Genomic DNA, 14,575 nt, shown 5'->3' on the forward strand with positions numbered 1-14,575 from the left:
ACAAGGGATAGTTAGGGACTGCAGGCATGATACGAGAGATGGTCAGAGATTGCAGACATGATACAAGAGATGGTTAGAGACTGCAGACATGATACAAGAGATTGTCAGAGACTGCAGACATGATACAAGAGATGGTCAGAGACTGCAGACCGGATACAAGAGATGGTCAGAGATGGCAGACATGATACAGAGGATGGTCAGAGACTGCAGGCATGATACAAGAGATGGTCAGAGACTGCAGACAAGATACAAGAGATGGTCAGAGACTGCAGACCGGATACAAGAGATGGTCAGAGACTGCAGACAAGATACAAGAGATGGTCAGAGACTGCAGACCGGATACAAGAGATGGTCAGAGACTGCAGACAAGATACAAGAGATGGTGAAGACTGTGAAGATGACCCAGGTGATGTTGGAGACTGGTAACATGGTTCAAGAGACAGTCATAGACTTGAGACACATTATAGAAGACTGCTATAGGAGAGCATTAGGGAAACACAGATTAGTGGCTGTAGGGGCCCAGGGGGCCAGTGCTAGAGGACCGCAGGTCAGGCACCAGGGACATCCGCATACTGGAAGGCCGGATCAGACAGCTGATGCCGTATTATATATGATAATCATTAATCATCATTGAATGTGATTCATATACAGAAACATAAAGATAAGGCCTGTGGAGTGTACTGTCCAATCATCTATAGCTGATACCGGTAGGTGAACTGTGTCTATGTGTTGTTGGTGTGTGTTGGATTCTGGGCTCAGTGGAGGAGCAGATAATACGGGGTGTATTGTGCTGTATGGGAGTACTGGGGCAGGGTGCTATGATGTTTTCAGGAAGCACCCTGCTGACCCCTCCCCCAACCACAATCTGCCTGAATTGCATAGAAAAGCACAGAGATTCAGTGACAATGTCACTAAAATAAGGTATTTAATATATAATTTAATTAGCATGTTGATGAGTGGGAAGGGCAAAATATAAACAGGTTAAACTTCAGCTTTAATCCGGACAGATTTCGGGCAATCGATTGAATCATTGCATGTCGGGGATCCCTTGCAGGATGCAGATTCAGCTGCTTCTGTTACAAAGCGTGTCATTGTTGTATTTGCCCAGGGCATAATATTTTGTTGTAATGCAGAGTCCCTGTGTTGACATGGGGTGGGACCGGTAATCCAGATCTGTTGACTGTGAGAATAAAGAGTTCACCTGGAAACTGTCAAACACCAACACAGATGACTGCTGTGCTAGTAAAGGTATTAACGGGCCACATTCCTGTGTTTGATCTGTATACACAGGTCACAGGTCACTAAAGCACAGCCCGCACGGTATATCCATTTCTGGCTCATCATTGGCTCGCTTTACCAAACTCATTTCTTCTTGTTCACTTCCTAAAGACTTCATCACGTTTTTAGATGATCACTTTTTGCAATATTTTTTGTTTCGCAGTTAGTATACAAAAATGATCACACTGTTTATTGCTCCTTAACCACTCCAGTACCGGGCACTTTCTCCCCCTTTCTGCCCAGGCCAATATTCAGCTTTCGGTGCTGTTGCACTTTGAATGCCAATTGCGCGGTCATGCCACACTGTACCCATGTGACATTTTTTTTTTGAGACAGATGGAGCTTTCTTTTGGTAATACAATCTTATGGGGAAATTTGCTTTGATATACAAAAGGCTTTGGATTACAAGCATGCTTCCAGAACGAATAATGCTCGCAATCCAAGGTTTTACTGTATAAGTAATTCTTCTCCTTCACTGATGTGTGCTGATGAGGCTGCACTGATGGGAACTAATAGGCTGCACTGATGGGATCTGATGAGACGGCATTGATGAGGCAGCACTGATGGGTACTGATGAGGCGACACTGATTGTCACTGATGAGTCAGCATTGATGAGGCAGCACTGATGGGTACTGATGAGAAGGCACTGATTGTCACTGATGAGGCAGTACTGATTGTCACTGATGAGGTGGCACTTATGGGCACAGATAAGGCAGCACTGATGAGGTGGCACTGATTGTCACTGATGAGTCGGCACTTATGGGCACAGATAAGGCAGCACTGATGAGGCAGCACTGATGGGAACTGATGAGGTGGTACTGATGGGCACTGATGAGGCAGCACTGATGAGGAGGCACTTATTAGGCGGCACTGATAGGTGGGACCGATGGGCACTGTTAGGTGGCACTGGTAGGCACTGACAGATGGCACTGATAGGTGGTACCGATATGGAAGCACCGATAGGTGGCGCTGATAGACGGCACTGATAGGCTGCACTGATAGGCACTGATTTGCACTATTGGGGTTGCATTAATTATCAGGACACTGATATTTAGAGCCCCAATAATCAGTGTAAATGTCCCTTGTCACACTTGCTGGATACCGGGTCACCTCTCCTCAGGCTCTGAACAGCACGCAAAGAAAAAAATGCTGATAACCAGCAATTTTGTTTACATGTGATCCGCTGTGATTGGCCCTTTACCCCGATCACAGAGCGTACTGGATGCGCTCCCCATCGGGCACATGGAGGGTGTGCTTCTGGGAGGACCTCCATGGATGCCCTATCAGAACTGGATGACCGCGCTGTATCCGTCTTTTGGCTATAGAACGATCAAGAAGTGGTTAAAGCGTATGTCCAGGTATGGTATTAGAGTAAGAAAAGGTGATAAGATAGATAATGTAGTAAACAGCTTTTAGGGTGATGGGGATCAGGGCATCCCGATATATTAGTGGGGCAGTGATGTGAATGACTGCTGTGTGCATGTTTGGTATGTATGTTAAGATTTAGTTTTGTTTAAGTCACTTCAATTAAGAGGTACCCTCTTGGCATAATTAAGACACACCCTTGCCCCGGCTACCATTGTTTTGGTGGTGGGGGTGCAGGATGGGTTTGCTCATGTTTTTAAACTCCAGCTACGCATGCCAGTTTACAAAATCGATGTGTATCATAAGTGTAATGTGTAAGCATAAAGGGTATACAATATACTTTCCATGTAAAAAGATAAACTGTTATACTGTTTGTACTTATATTGTACTGCTGAAAATTAAATAAACACCTTTGGAAAAAAAAAGAAAAAAAGAGAGGTTCAGGAACCATGTAGGGCTTTTGCTACTTGCCGTGCTGCATTTCAACAATAAAAGTTATTTTAACTGGTCTTAGCCTGGTCTGAAGTTATTCTTATGCTGCGTACACACGATCAAACTATCTAGCGGTGTGAGGGCTATTAGAAAGTATGAATCAAAAGCAAGAGAGGGAATTAGGGATTATGACGGTGCAAATAGTGACTAGATAATAGACATTATTGGATAGGATACAAAATTATGATACAAATATTTATTAAATTCAAAATTAAAATTCATTAACAATTATTAATGAAATATAAAAACACAGGACAATACAGTGTAGTGGTTGTTCTCATTAAACACACATGATCCCAACATGTTTCGCAGTAGATTGCTTCTTCAGGGAATGTGTGAATTTTTCAAAGAAATCTAGATCAAAATACAAAATAATATAGTAACAAAATATTAACAAAAATGTCTCAAAGATCGATAAGTACAAGTGCAGGCTTGAGAAAAAAAAAAAAACCCCACCTTAGACCACTACATAGATGGTGAAGTAGGGAATTTGTCCGCCTTTGTCCGCCATCTATGTAGTGGTCTAAGGTGGCTTTTTTTTTTTTTCTCAAGCCTGCACTTGTACTTATCGATCTTTGACACATTTTTGTTAATATTTTGTTACTATATTATTTTGTATTTTGATCTAGATTTCTCTGAAAAATTCACACATCACCTGAAGAAGCAATCTACTGTGAAACATGTTGGGATCATGTGTGTTTAATGAGAACAACCACTACACTGTATTGTCCTGTGTTTTTATATTTCATTAATAATTGTTAATGAATTTTAATTTTTAATTTAATTAAGAATTGTATCATAATTTTGTATCCTATCCAATAATGTCTATTATCTAGTCACTATTTGCACCGTCAAAATCCCTAATTCCCTCTCTTGCTTTTGATTCATGTTTCAATTCTCAGGGATGTGGTGCCTTCCTTATTAGGTGTTTTTTGATGTTGAATCACTAAAATTGTTCCACTCTTAGAAAGTAGTTTTGACTCAAAAATTGTCCGCCGGACTGCGAGTCCAGCGGACAATCCGGCCGTGTGTGTGCTAGTCCACCATACTTTTGAAATGAACAGACTTTCCCGCACACAGAGGAAAGTCCGCTCATTTTGAACGTGGCTCCAGGTAGCCGGGACTAGCGAAGGAAGTTAATGTCACCGCCTTCACCTGACTCCGGCCATAGTAAGTCCGGTCGTGTGTTCAGAAAGTCCGGCGGACTGTCTGGTGGCTTGTCCGCCAGACTAAGTCCGCCGGATAGTCTGATCGTGTGTACGGGGCAAATGGGTGCATGCTGGTTCTGACATATTCCAAAGAACCTGGGTCTGTAAAGCATTATGGAGTATGAAGTACAGGAGGGTAACTTGGTAAGACAGGGAAGAGGAGTGTGGTTGCTATGGGTAACTAAGTAAAGGAACAAGCTACAAGCACATGTGTGGCGTGGTACCTGGAAGAACGGTCAAACATTCCCATAGACACACTCCTAAACCTTGTGGATGGCCTTCCCAGAAGAGTTGAAGCTGTTATAGCTGCAAAGGGTGGGCCAACTCAATATTGAACCCTACGGACTAAGACTGGGATGCCATTAAAGTTCTTGTGCGTGTAAAGGCAGGTGTCCCAATACTTTTGGTAATATAGTGTATGTACTGCACTTGCTTAACACCATGGAGTCTGTAAAATTAGCATACTTGCCCTTTTTTCGGGTGTTGCACAAACACTGGCAGAACTGGCAACACAGTCAGTAGTGTTCCAGCACTTCTATTTTCCATTCCAGTCATTTAGAAAATGAATTACTTTGATTGTTTTTTACAGGACAGTGTTTAAACCAGTGAAGACAAAATGCCCACCCAGATGCAGTATTATAACTCCTCGCCATCCGTCACTGGCATCCTGCAGCCTCACAATGCGTCCGGTTCTATAGCAGCAGCTCAGCCAAGAGATGTCTACCCCGCTGCAACTGTACCACGCATCCGACCGGCTACAGGTAAGATGATGCAACCAAAGCAGCAGGGCTGGTCTGAGGGGTTGGTAGAAGAGGCAGTTGCCTTGGCCACTTATGAAGGAGGGGAAAGTGGTGAAAAGGGAAGGACCTTTGATGCTCTACTGCTACTACAACCTATACTGCTGAAGTCTCCTGGGTGCACTTTGGCAGTTACATAGTCAAACTGGTTGAAAAATGACACAATTCAAATTGGACATCTACAGTTTTATTTGGTTCAGTTATCATATACAGTGGGGAAAATAATTATTTGGTCCCCTGCAGACTTTGTAAGTTTGCCCACTTACAAAGAAATGAAGGGTCTATAATTTCATCATAGGTGTATTTTAATGATAGAGACAGAATATCAACCAAAAATCCAGAAAAAAGACATGATACAAATGTTATAAATTGAGTTGCAGTTCAGTGAGTAAAATAAGTATTTGGATCCCCAAGCAAAACATGACTTAGTACTTGGTGGAGAAACTCTTGTTGGCAATTACAGAAGTAAGACGTTTCTTGTAGTTGGTTACCAGGTTTACACACATCTCGGGAGGGATTTTGGTCCACTCTTCTTTACAGATCTTCTCTAAATACTTCTCTTGGCAACTCGAAGTTTCAGCTCCCTTTTCTATAGGATTAAGGTCTGGAGACTAGTTAGGCCACTCCATGACCTTAATGTGCTTCTTCTTGAGCCACTCCTTTGTTGCATTGGCGGTATGTTTTGGGTCATTGTCATGCTGGAAGACCCATCCACCACCCATCTTCCGTGTTCTGCCTGAGGGAAGAAGGTTCTCACCCAAGATTGTACAATACATGGCCCTGTCCATTGGCCCCTCAATGCAGCAAGGTTGGCCTGTACCTTTAGAAACAGCCCCAAAGCATCATGTTTCCACCTCCGTGCTTCACTGTGGGGATGCTGTTCTTATGCCACGTACACACGGCCAGAATTTCCGATGGAAACAGTCTGATGGGAGCTTTTCATCGTATTTTTCGACCGTGTATATGCCCATCGGTCTTTTTCTGTTGGCATTTCCGACGGTCTTTGGATTGAGCGCCTGTTCTTAATTTTCTGATGGAAAACTTTTCTATCGGATTTTTCGATCGTGTGTATGTAATTCTGACACTCAAAATTCCGGCGCATGCTCGGAAACAATTCGACGCATGCTCGGAAGCATTAAACTTCCCTTTTATAGTGTTGTATGTCGCGGTGTTATTGACTATCAGAATTTGGTGTGACCGTGTGTAGGCAAGACAGTTTGAGCGAAATTCCGACGGGAAGATCATCAGAGCTTTTTCCGACGAGAATTCCGTTCGTGTGTACGCAGCATTAGGGTCATAGTCAGCATTTTTCTTCCTCCAAATGTAACTTTTCTCCACAATGGTTCCAGAAACAGCGATAAAACTTGACAGATATTCCACCCCTAATCTACAATGGCAAAAAAAAAAAAAAAAAAAAAAATAATGAATATATATATATATATATGTGTGTGTGTGTGTGTGTGTGTGTGTGTATATATATATATATATATATATATATATATATATATATATATATATATATATATATATAAATATATACACATATATATATATATATATATATATTTATATATATATATATATATATGTATATATATTGTTATACTTAATTTTTTTTAAGATCGAATTAATGAATTGTGCTGGGTTAACACAACCAAATGCATGCAATGTGTCTGTTTACAGGGTTTCAGTTCAGAGACGCGTCCCCTCCCCGTGGTAAGCCGGTGTGGAACGATTCACGGACGACAGAGGGATTCAACAACTCATTGCGGAGATACAAATCTAGCCTGAATCACCGGCCAGTGCAATCCGTACTGAGTAAAAAAGCGCCATTTGCAGGTAATGCCCAGTACTAACCTGAAATCTCTACATTTACTGCAGGAAGACATAAAAAAATAATCTCAGAATACCATGAGACCGTTTACGAATTCTCCCTTCTAGTATTGAGAAAATGTATTGTACCATAACCCTGTTCAGGTATAAAAATCTGATCTCTCTATTCTTTCTTTTTTCTTTTCTCTCTCTCTTTCTTTTATTATTTCTTTTTCCTTCTCTCCTTTTGGATTCATTTTTCCTCTTCTCTTTCTTTCTCTTTTTCCTTTTCTCTTTCTTTCTCTCTCTTCTCGTTGTCTCTCTTCTCTTATCTTTCGCTGTTCTCTTCTCGTCTCGTCTCGTCTCTTCTCTTCTCTTCTTGTCTCTTCTCTTCTCTTCTCTTCTCTTCTCTTCTCTTCTCTTCTCTCTCTCTCTCTCTCTCTCTCTCTCTCTCCTTTTCTCTCTCTCTCTCCTTTTCACTTCTCTCTCTTCTTCTCTTCTCTCTCTCTCTCTCTCTCTCTCTCTCTTTCTCCTTTTCTCTTCTCTCTCTCTTCTGCTCTCTCTTTTTCTTCTCTGGGAGCGACAGCTGGGGTCCAGCACAAAGCATAGGAGCAGAATTGATCACTGTTAGAAATGATCTGTTGCTGCACATCAATATGGAGCATCTGGACCTGGAATCCACTGACCAGTTCAAACCTCCATGAAAAAATTGTGAAATCAGAAAAAGTGTAAAAAAATAATATATATATATAGCAAACCTCTGAGAGCTTCACAGAACAGCTGTATTTATACTGAGATTAAATTACAGACAAGTGGACTCTATTTACTAATTAGGTGACTTCTGAAGGCAGTTGGTTATTTTAGTTAGGGATATCAGAGTAAAGGGGGCTGAATACAAAAACACTTTTCACATATTTATTTGTAAAAAAATTTTGAAAACCATTTATCATTTTCCTTCCACTTCACAATTATGTGCCACTTTGTGTTGGTCTATCACACAGAATCCCGATAAAATACATTCATGTTTTTGGTTGTAACATGACAAAGTGTAGAAAATTTCAAGGGGTATGAATACTTTTTCAAGGCACTGTGTATAAAAGTATAAAAATGAACAGAAATATACCCCTCCTAGCTTAACCACCAGGTTGCATGTCTGATTTGTGCATTCACTGCACAAATATCCGGTGTTTTCTGCTTCTGCTGACTGATATTAGTTAACTTTGCTCCAAGTTATCTTTATTAACTACAGAACACTTCCTTCCTAAGTTGGGGAGAGGAGGGGCAGATGTTTCGTAGTCTGAAAACAGTAACACAATCACTCCAATGCCACATCCTTAACTATAATTCAAAAAAGGAAGAAAAACACTTGGCCGGATGTCAGAGGCAAAATAGAACGCATTATTTTCATAAAATCCATCATTTTATTTGTAAACAAAGTATAAAAAAGACACATAAAAAAATGTATCAATTAAATGCATATACATTTAAATTAAACAAATGGCCAAAATAAGCCATGAATTTTGCAGTAACATTGTTACGTACTATTGAGTGAATGAGCCCCTTTGTGTCAACGTGTTTGGCTGGTCCGCTTCCTCAGGACACACAAAAGGGGAAGAAATAGGTCTCACTACACAAATAGATAAAATATCCAATTATATTATGCACGAAAATCAAGCAGGTAATATTAACACTTCATGTAAAAAGAGTTGTACCCATAAAGATAAGCACATTTACCTTGCCTGGATAATGAAACGCACATGCAGTAGTCTCCCTGGGCGAGGACCGTACCGTAGCAAAAAAAAAAGGCCGACCAATCAACACCCCACGGCTGGTATACCCAAGCTACAATATTAAAATAAGCCGTAACTGGTTTCTCTCTAGGGAGATAGAGATATACATCCAAATATACGCATTGAAGTATAGAGGATAACGGCACACTGCTTCCAATCTAGTGCCAGCAAACAGGTCCTCCCACCGACCTTGTATATATAAGAAAAAAGTAAAAAAAAATGTGTTGCTTTATTCCATCCAAATATACGCATAGACTTACTAGAGCTGGGAAATATGTATATGGTATATAATATTGGATGCAACTCTTTTTACATGAAGTGTTAATATTACATGCTTGAGGTTTGTGCATAAAATAATTGGATATTTTATCTATTTGTGTAGTAAAAACAATTTCTTCCCCCTTTGTGTGTCCTGAGAAAGCGGAAAAGTGAAACACGTTAATACACAGGGGCTCATTCACTCAATATTATGTAACAATATTACTGTTATGCCGTGTACACACGACCGGACTTTTCACCAGCAAAGGTCAGACGGAACGGATCCGAGGGACAATTGGATCATGTGTGGGCTTCATCGGACCTTTACTGTGTAAAAATCAGACGGACTTTAGATTTAGAACACGTTTCAAATCTTTCCGACGGACTCGAGTCCGGTCAAAAAAATTAGTTCGTCTGTATTCTAGTCCGACGGATGAAAACCGACGCTACGGCAGCTATTGGCTACTGGCTATGAACTTCCTTATTCTAGTCCGGTCGTACGTCATCACGTTCGGACTTTGGTGTGCTTGTGTGTAGCCAAGTCCGTTCCTTCGAAAAGTCAGTTGGAACTCCGCTGAAAGGTCCGTCGGGAAGACCGTCGGACCTAGTCTGCCGGAAAGTCGTGTGTACACGGCATTAAATTCATTGCTTATTTTGCCCATTTGTTGCACCCAAAGACACCCTAGGATAGGAAGTGGCATTACCGCCAGGTGAGAAAAAATAAATCAGAAAAGGACAAAATGCCCAAAAAAAAGGCAAACTACCACACCTAAGGGCGCATGAGCTGCAATATATTACATTTTGGTTCTTGGGTTTAGATACACTTAAAGCGAAACATCATAACCGCTGATGCTAACATAACCCTGCCCCTAAAAAAATCCCTTATATTAAGTTCACAGATGGATTCTAGTTGTTCACTATTATGTGTAATGTTTTTTTTTTACATTTTTATTCTTAATGCTGTTCTCTGTTACCAGCTCGGACCATGAGTGCCCACCCTGGGGGTTATCGGTATAAAAACGGGCATATGGACACCCTGCCTTCTTATAGCCCCATGAACGACCCTCACTTGTATGACTACTATGCCAAGAAGTTTGGGCTGCAGACTGACTCCAGCCCTTCTGCCCTGGTAAGAATTATTTTTTTTCTTTTACACTATAGTGCACATGAGTGTGTTCAAACTCAGGGGATTTTGCGCTCTTTCACAAATCAGCTGCATTTGCAGTGCCATTCATTGTTAATGGAACCCCAATCATTTCAAGCAAGACACAGCAAAAGGCACAGCTAATGCCGCGTACACACGACCGGACTTTTAGATGGAGTAGGACTGACGGTCTTCCCAACGGACTTTCGGCGGAGATCCGACGGACTTTCTGAACGACATAGACTTGGCCACACATGACTGGACTAAGTCCGTTTGAAAGTCCGTTTGTTTTGAACGTGATGATGTACGATGGGACTAAACAAGGAACTTCAATAGCCAGTAGCCAATAGCTTCCCTTGCGTCGTATTTGGTCCGTCGGACCAGCACACAGACGAACGGTTTTCACGATTTTTAGTCCGTCAGACAGATTTGAAACATGTTTTATTTCTAGGTCTGTCTGACTTTTGGGGAAAAAAAAGTCTGCTGGAGCCCACACACCATGGAATTGTCCGACGGATTCCGGTCCGCCGGAAATTCCGATCGTGTGTACACGGCATTAGAAATGTGCAAAACACAAATGATACTTCAGCTTCTTTGCGGCGTTTGTCACTTGTAAGGCCCCCCTAACTAAAATGAATCAATCCTTTTTAAAAACGTAAACACTTTCATCACATATGTATTTCTGCACACAGAATAAAGACAGAGCGCTAACACTTTGCCTGAGCCTACAACAGTAAAAAGTATATACTACACAGCACAGCATACAGAGTATGGTCTGGAGTGTGTAATGTACACTGCATGTTGCTTAATCTTGTCTGCTGCAATTTGTTTCTCCCCCTCTCCCTCCTGCTGGCTTTTAGCTGCTGGAGGGAGAGACACATACATAGTGCATTGTTCTGTAATTGTTCTATCCTACCGCACTGATCCTCCTCCCTGTGCTGCCCACAACTGATCCCCCCCGCAGGGCTACCATCTTCCCTCTTCTACCTTCTGCTGTGGGCGCACAGGCGGATGGAGAGTGGGGGAAGGCACCGGTAAATATGTAGTTTACCGACCCCTTCTTTTTCTGAATTGAACACAGTGAGCTATCGGTACGGATCGCTCCTGTGGCCATTCACAACTGAGCATAGTAAACTATGTTTATTATGCTTAAGTTTATGAATGGCCAAGAGCCTCTGTCTCCTGTTCATTCATCTCCAGTGCAACTGAGGCTACAGGGAAAAGGAATTTCTCTGTCTTAAAGGCCAGGGATTCATTTTTTTTAAAAGGGACACTTCTTCTGGTGGGAATCTCCTCAAATCAGGGACTGTCCCTGGAAACCAGAGACATCTTGTCACTCTACTGTAAGCCCTCGTACACACAGTCGGAGATTCCTTCGGAATGTGTCCGATCGGAGCGGTTTGTCGGATATTCCGACTGTGTGTGGTTTGCATCTGACTGTTTCCGTCTGAATATTCGTCGGACCAAATTTTCCAACTTGCTGGAAATATTTTCCGACAAACTGCTCCGATCGGACATACTCCGATCATGTGTAGCCTACTCCGACGGACAAGGTGCCACGCATGCTCACATTCAAATTCCGACACGGAAGCGCTCGTTCAGGTAAAACTACTGCTCGTAATCGATATATCACATTCATCACGCTGCAATGTTAAAAATTCTTTCATGAAGCGCATTCTCTTGTTCTTTACAATGCTGCAAGAAGGAACTTCTTTTGATGCTCATAGTTTTGGTTTTTCGTTTTTCGTTTTTAATCTACTTGAGGTTGTTTTAGTGTTGGTACCCCTTGTTATTCATTTCACTTTGTATTTTTGAAATGTACCCGCCTGCTCACAAATAAACTGGCCTTTTGGAAGGAAAACACATACACAAGTATTTCATCAAACAAAAAAAACCTTTATTTTGGTCATAATAAAATAAAAAGAGGAACGCAGCGCTGGAGAAACTTGTTACTTTGGCGCAGCCTTTGGCCCCCAGGGCAGACATGAACTAATCAGAATAAGAAAAATTGGTGGCCTGAGGAGTACATATCTCAGGGAGAGAAGTCTGGTCCCGAAGTCCTAGAGAACAGGAAATTCAGATGCCATTTATGTCCCCAGGATGTGGTTCTTCAAGAGGCTGTATCTTCTGGCAGACCAGACTGAACCCAGGCCATCACTCTCTCGTCTTCCTTAGGCACTTCCCTCCGGGCATCCTTCGAGGCTGTGGCTGGGCTCCTGTAGTTGGGGCAGGAGGAGGAGAAGGAGGGCGTTGGTCGACCTCCTGGCTGCCACTTGCCACAGCCTCCCCCCGACTCAGGTCTTCCTGTGTATGAAAATGGGACATAGTTTTAGTTTTTTGCTCATCAATCACACCATTTTGTGCTCCTGGCTTTTACAAATTGAATGTTACCAAATAGAACAGACTATCATTCTGAGCCCAGCATTTTTCTTTCCCGTCCCAATTATTTTTGGTCACTACTGTCTCTTGATATGTAAACCACTTTGTTAAATTACAACTTACTGATCAATAAGAACATCTAGTTAACATCATTAAATGTAACACAAGAAATATGTTCAACAATGCAATACCTGTCTCAAGCTGGGCCCCACCACATGTTGCTGCCTGGAAGGCCCAGGTTGGATGTTGGAAGCCTCAGCTGGGGGTGAGGATGCCTTGAAGGAAGACTGGAGAGTGGTGGCCTGAGTGGTGGCCTGGGTACCCCCTGGTCTACCAGAAAATGCAGCCTGTCGAAGTAAACCATCCTGGGGTAATAAACGGCATCTGGATCTCCTGCTCTCAAGGACTCCAGGTGCTTCTTTCTCTCCCTGAGATATGTAATCTTCATGTCTCCAATTTTCATATTCATATAGGCCATGTCTGCCGTGGGGACCATGATCCGCACCAAAGAAAGAAGTTTCTCCAGCGCTGCGTTCCTCTTTCTTATGTCGTAATAAAATTCGTTGTGGATCTGCCACAGGCAGGGCATCTCCCTGTACATTTGGAGGAATAGCCCCATAAAATTGGGGTTTTGGAATGGATCCATCGTGTCTGCAAGACACAACACAAGACAAACCCTCAAATACTAATAATGCCATTAAAAACCCTCCTAATCTTGTCCTAACATTGGCCTAGATAGAAGCAGTCTAGTCTAGTGATGCACAGGGTTAAAAATGTTACCTTTGTTTGCACGATCGTCTCGTCTGCGCCTCACTCTCTTCCCAGATCGTACGGACGATACACGCGTGTTGCATTCTATATACAGTGCGCATGCGTGAAACTCCGCCCGCCCCTGACGTTCTTTCTAGACTATTCCCCGCCCCTTCGCTTTCGGCGCAGAGGGGAGAGCACATGGCGGAGAGAACGCAGGTGCGCAATCAAAGTTCCACTAATGAGGAAGAGGGTGAGGAAAGCCCAGAGCCTGAAACGTCCCGATCCAGGAAGAGAAGATTTAAGGCCTCAAATATGTCTTTTGGAAAGATGTTGGAGATGGTCGACATATTGAAAAGGACCGACTATGATGGGAAGTATGGACCTTACCCAAACCCAAATATCAGAAAGGCCAAGATCATGACTAAAGTTGTGAAGAGTCTTCAGAAGAATTTTGGGGTACGACGATCCAAGGATCAACTGAGAAAACGCTGGTCAGACCTGAAACTGAGGGAGCACGATCAGTACAGAAGGACCAAGCGTGTTCTTAAAAAAAGTAAGTAGTTGTCGTGTGTTCATATAATTATTCTTGCTTGCATACATGCTCCATGTGCTTTGATTTCATGTTGTGCATTTTAAAATGAACACTTTCAAGTTCATAGTTTCATTCATTCATAAGAAGCATCGTTCTGCAGGGAAGTATTCCAGCTTAACAAAGTGTCCCCAATAATGTTCTCACCTTGGAACTCGGCCAAGAAACACAATTGTACAACACTTCCAAGCAATGTTTCATATTCCCATTTCTGCCCTCTGTGTGCTAATTTTTTTATTTTTACATTCTCATAGGGGAGAGAAGACTCTGCAAGTATGAGGACACCAGGGACCACACCCCTCCCAAAGAAGGGCAGCTTCGAAAACCAGAAACAGAGGAGCAGGAGGAGGAGGAGGAAGGAGAGATCGTTGAGGTTGGCCAAATTGTCACCACAACAGGTGAGTGTCGGAGAACACAGCTTCCGGTAAGCTCATCAATGTATGTAACCATATTTTTATTACATGGTGTGTTTTTTTGCTTTGTTTTGTAGGTGATGTGGAAGAAGATTCCCGTTTTACCAGTGAAAGTGCCCAGATCCTGATTGGGGAGATAATGGGGTGCAATCGGGATTTGGAAAATATACAGCAAAACATCAATGATGTTAAAAATAAAATGAAGAACATCATTGATGTTTTGGGGAGAGTGGGAAAGACCAAAAACTAGCTAGGGTTTTAGTTTTGCTATTTTAAAACACAACTTTTGTATTTATC

The 14,575-nt window shown here is 42.2% G+C and overlaps 1 protein-coding gene across 2 annotated transcripts in view; it reads left to right on the forward strand.

The window, feature by feature from the left end:
• The window catches only part of LOXHD1 (lipoxygenase homology PLAT domains 1), a 425,609-nt gene that overhangs the window by 18,694 nt on the left and 392,340 nt on the right, over positions 1-14,575 (forward strand). For both annotated transcript variants that reach the window (XM_077463060.1, XM_077463059.1), the window contains exons 2-4: positions 4,933-5,104; positions 6,824-6,979; positions 9,978-10,129. In XM_077463060.1, coding sequence (XP_077319186.1) covers positions 4,960-5,104; positions 6,824-6,979; positions 9,978-10,129 — 453 coding nt within the window. In that variant the 5' untranslated portion in view covers positions 4,933-4,959. The remainder of the gene's footprint in view (positions 1-4,932; positions 5,105-6,823; positions 6,980-9,977; positions 10,130-14,575) is intronic.

Source organism: Lithobates pipiens, unplaced genomic scaffold, assembly GCF_037356315.1.
Source record: "Lithobates pipiens isolate NorthernLeopardFrog02 unplaced genomic scaffold, aLitPip1_a1.2 Scaffold_3, whole genome shotgun sequence".
In the NCBI taxonomy this organism is placed as follows: domain Eukaryota; kingdom Metazoa; phylum Chordata; class Amphibia; order Anura; family Ranidae; genus Lithobates; species Lithobates pipiens.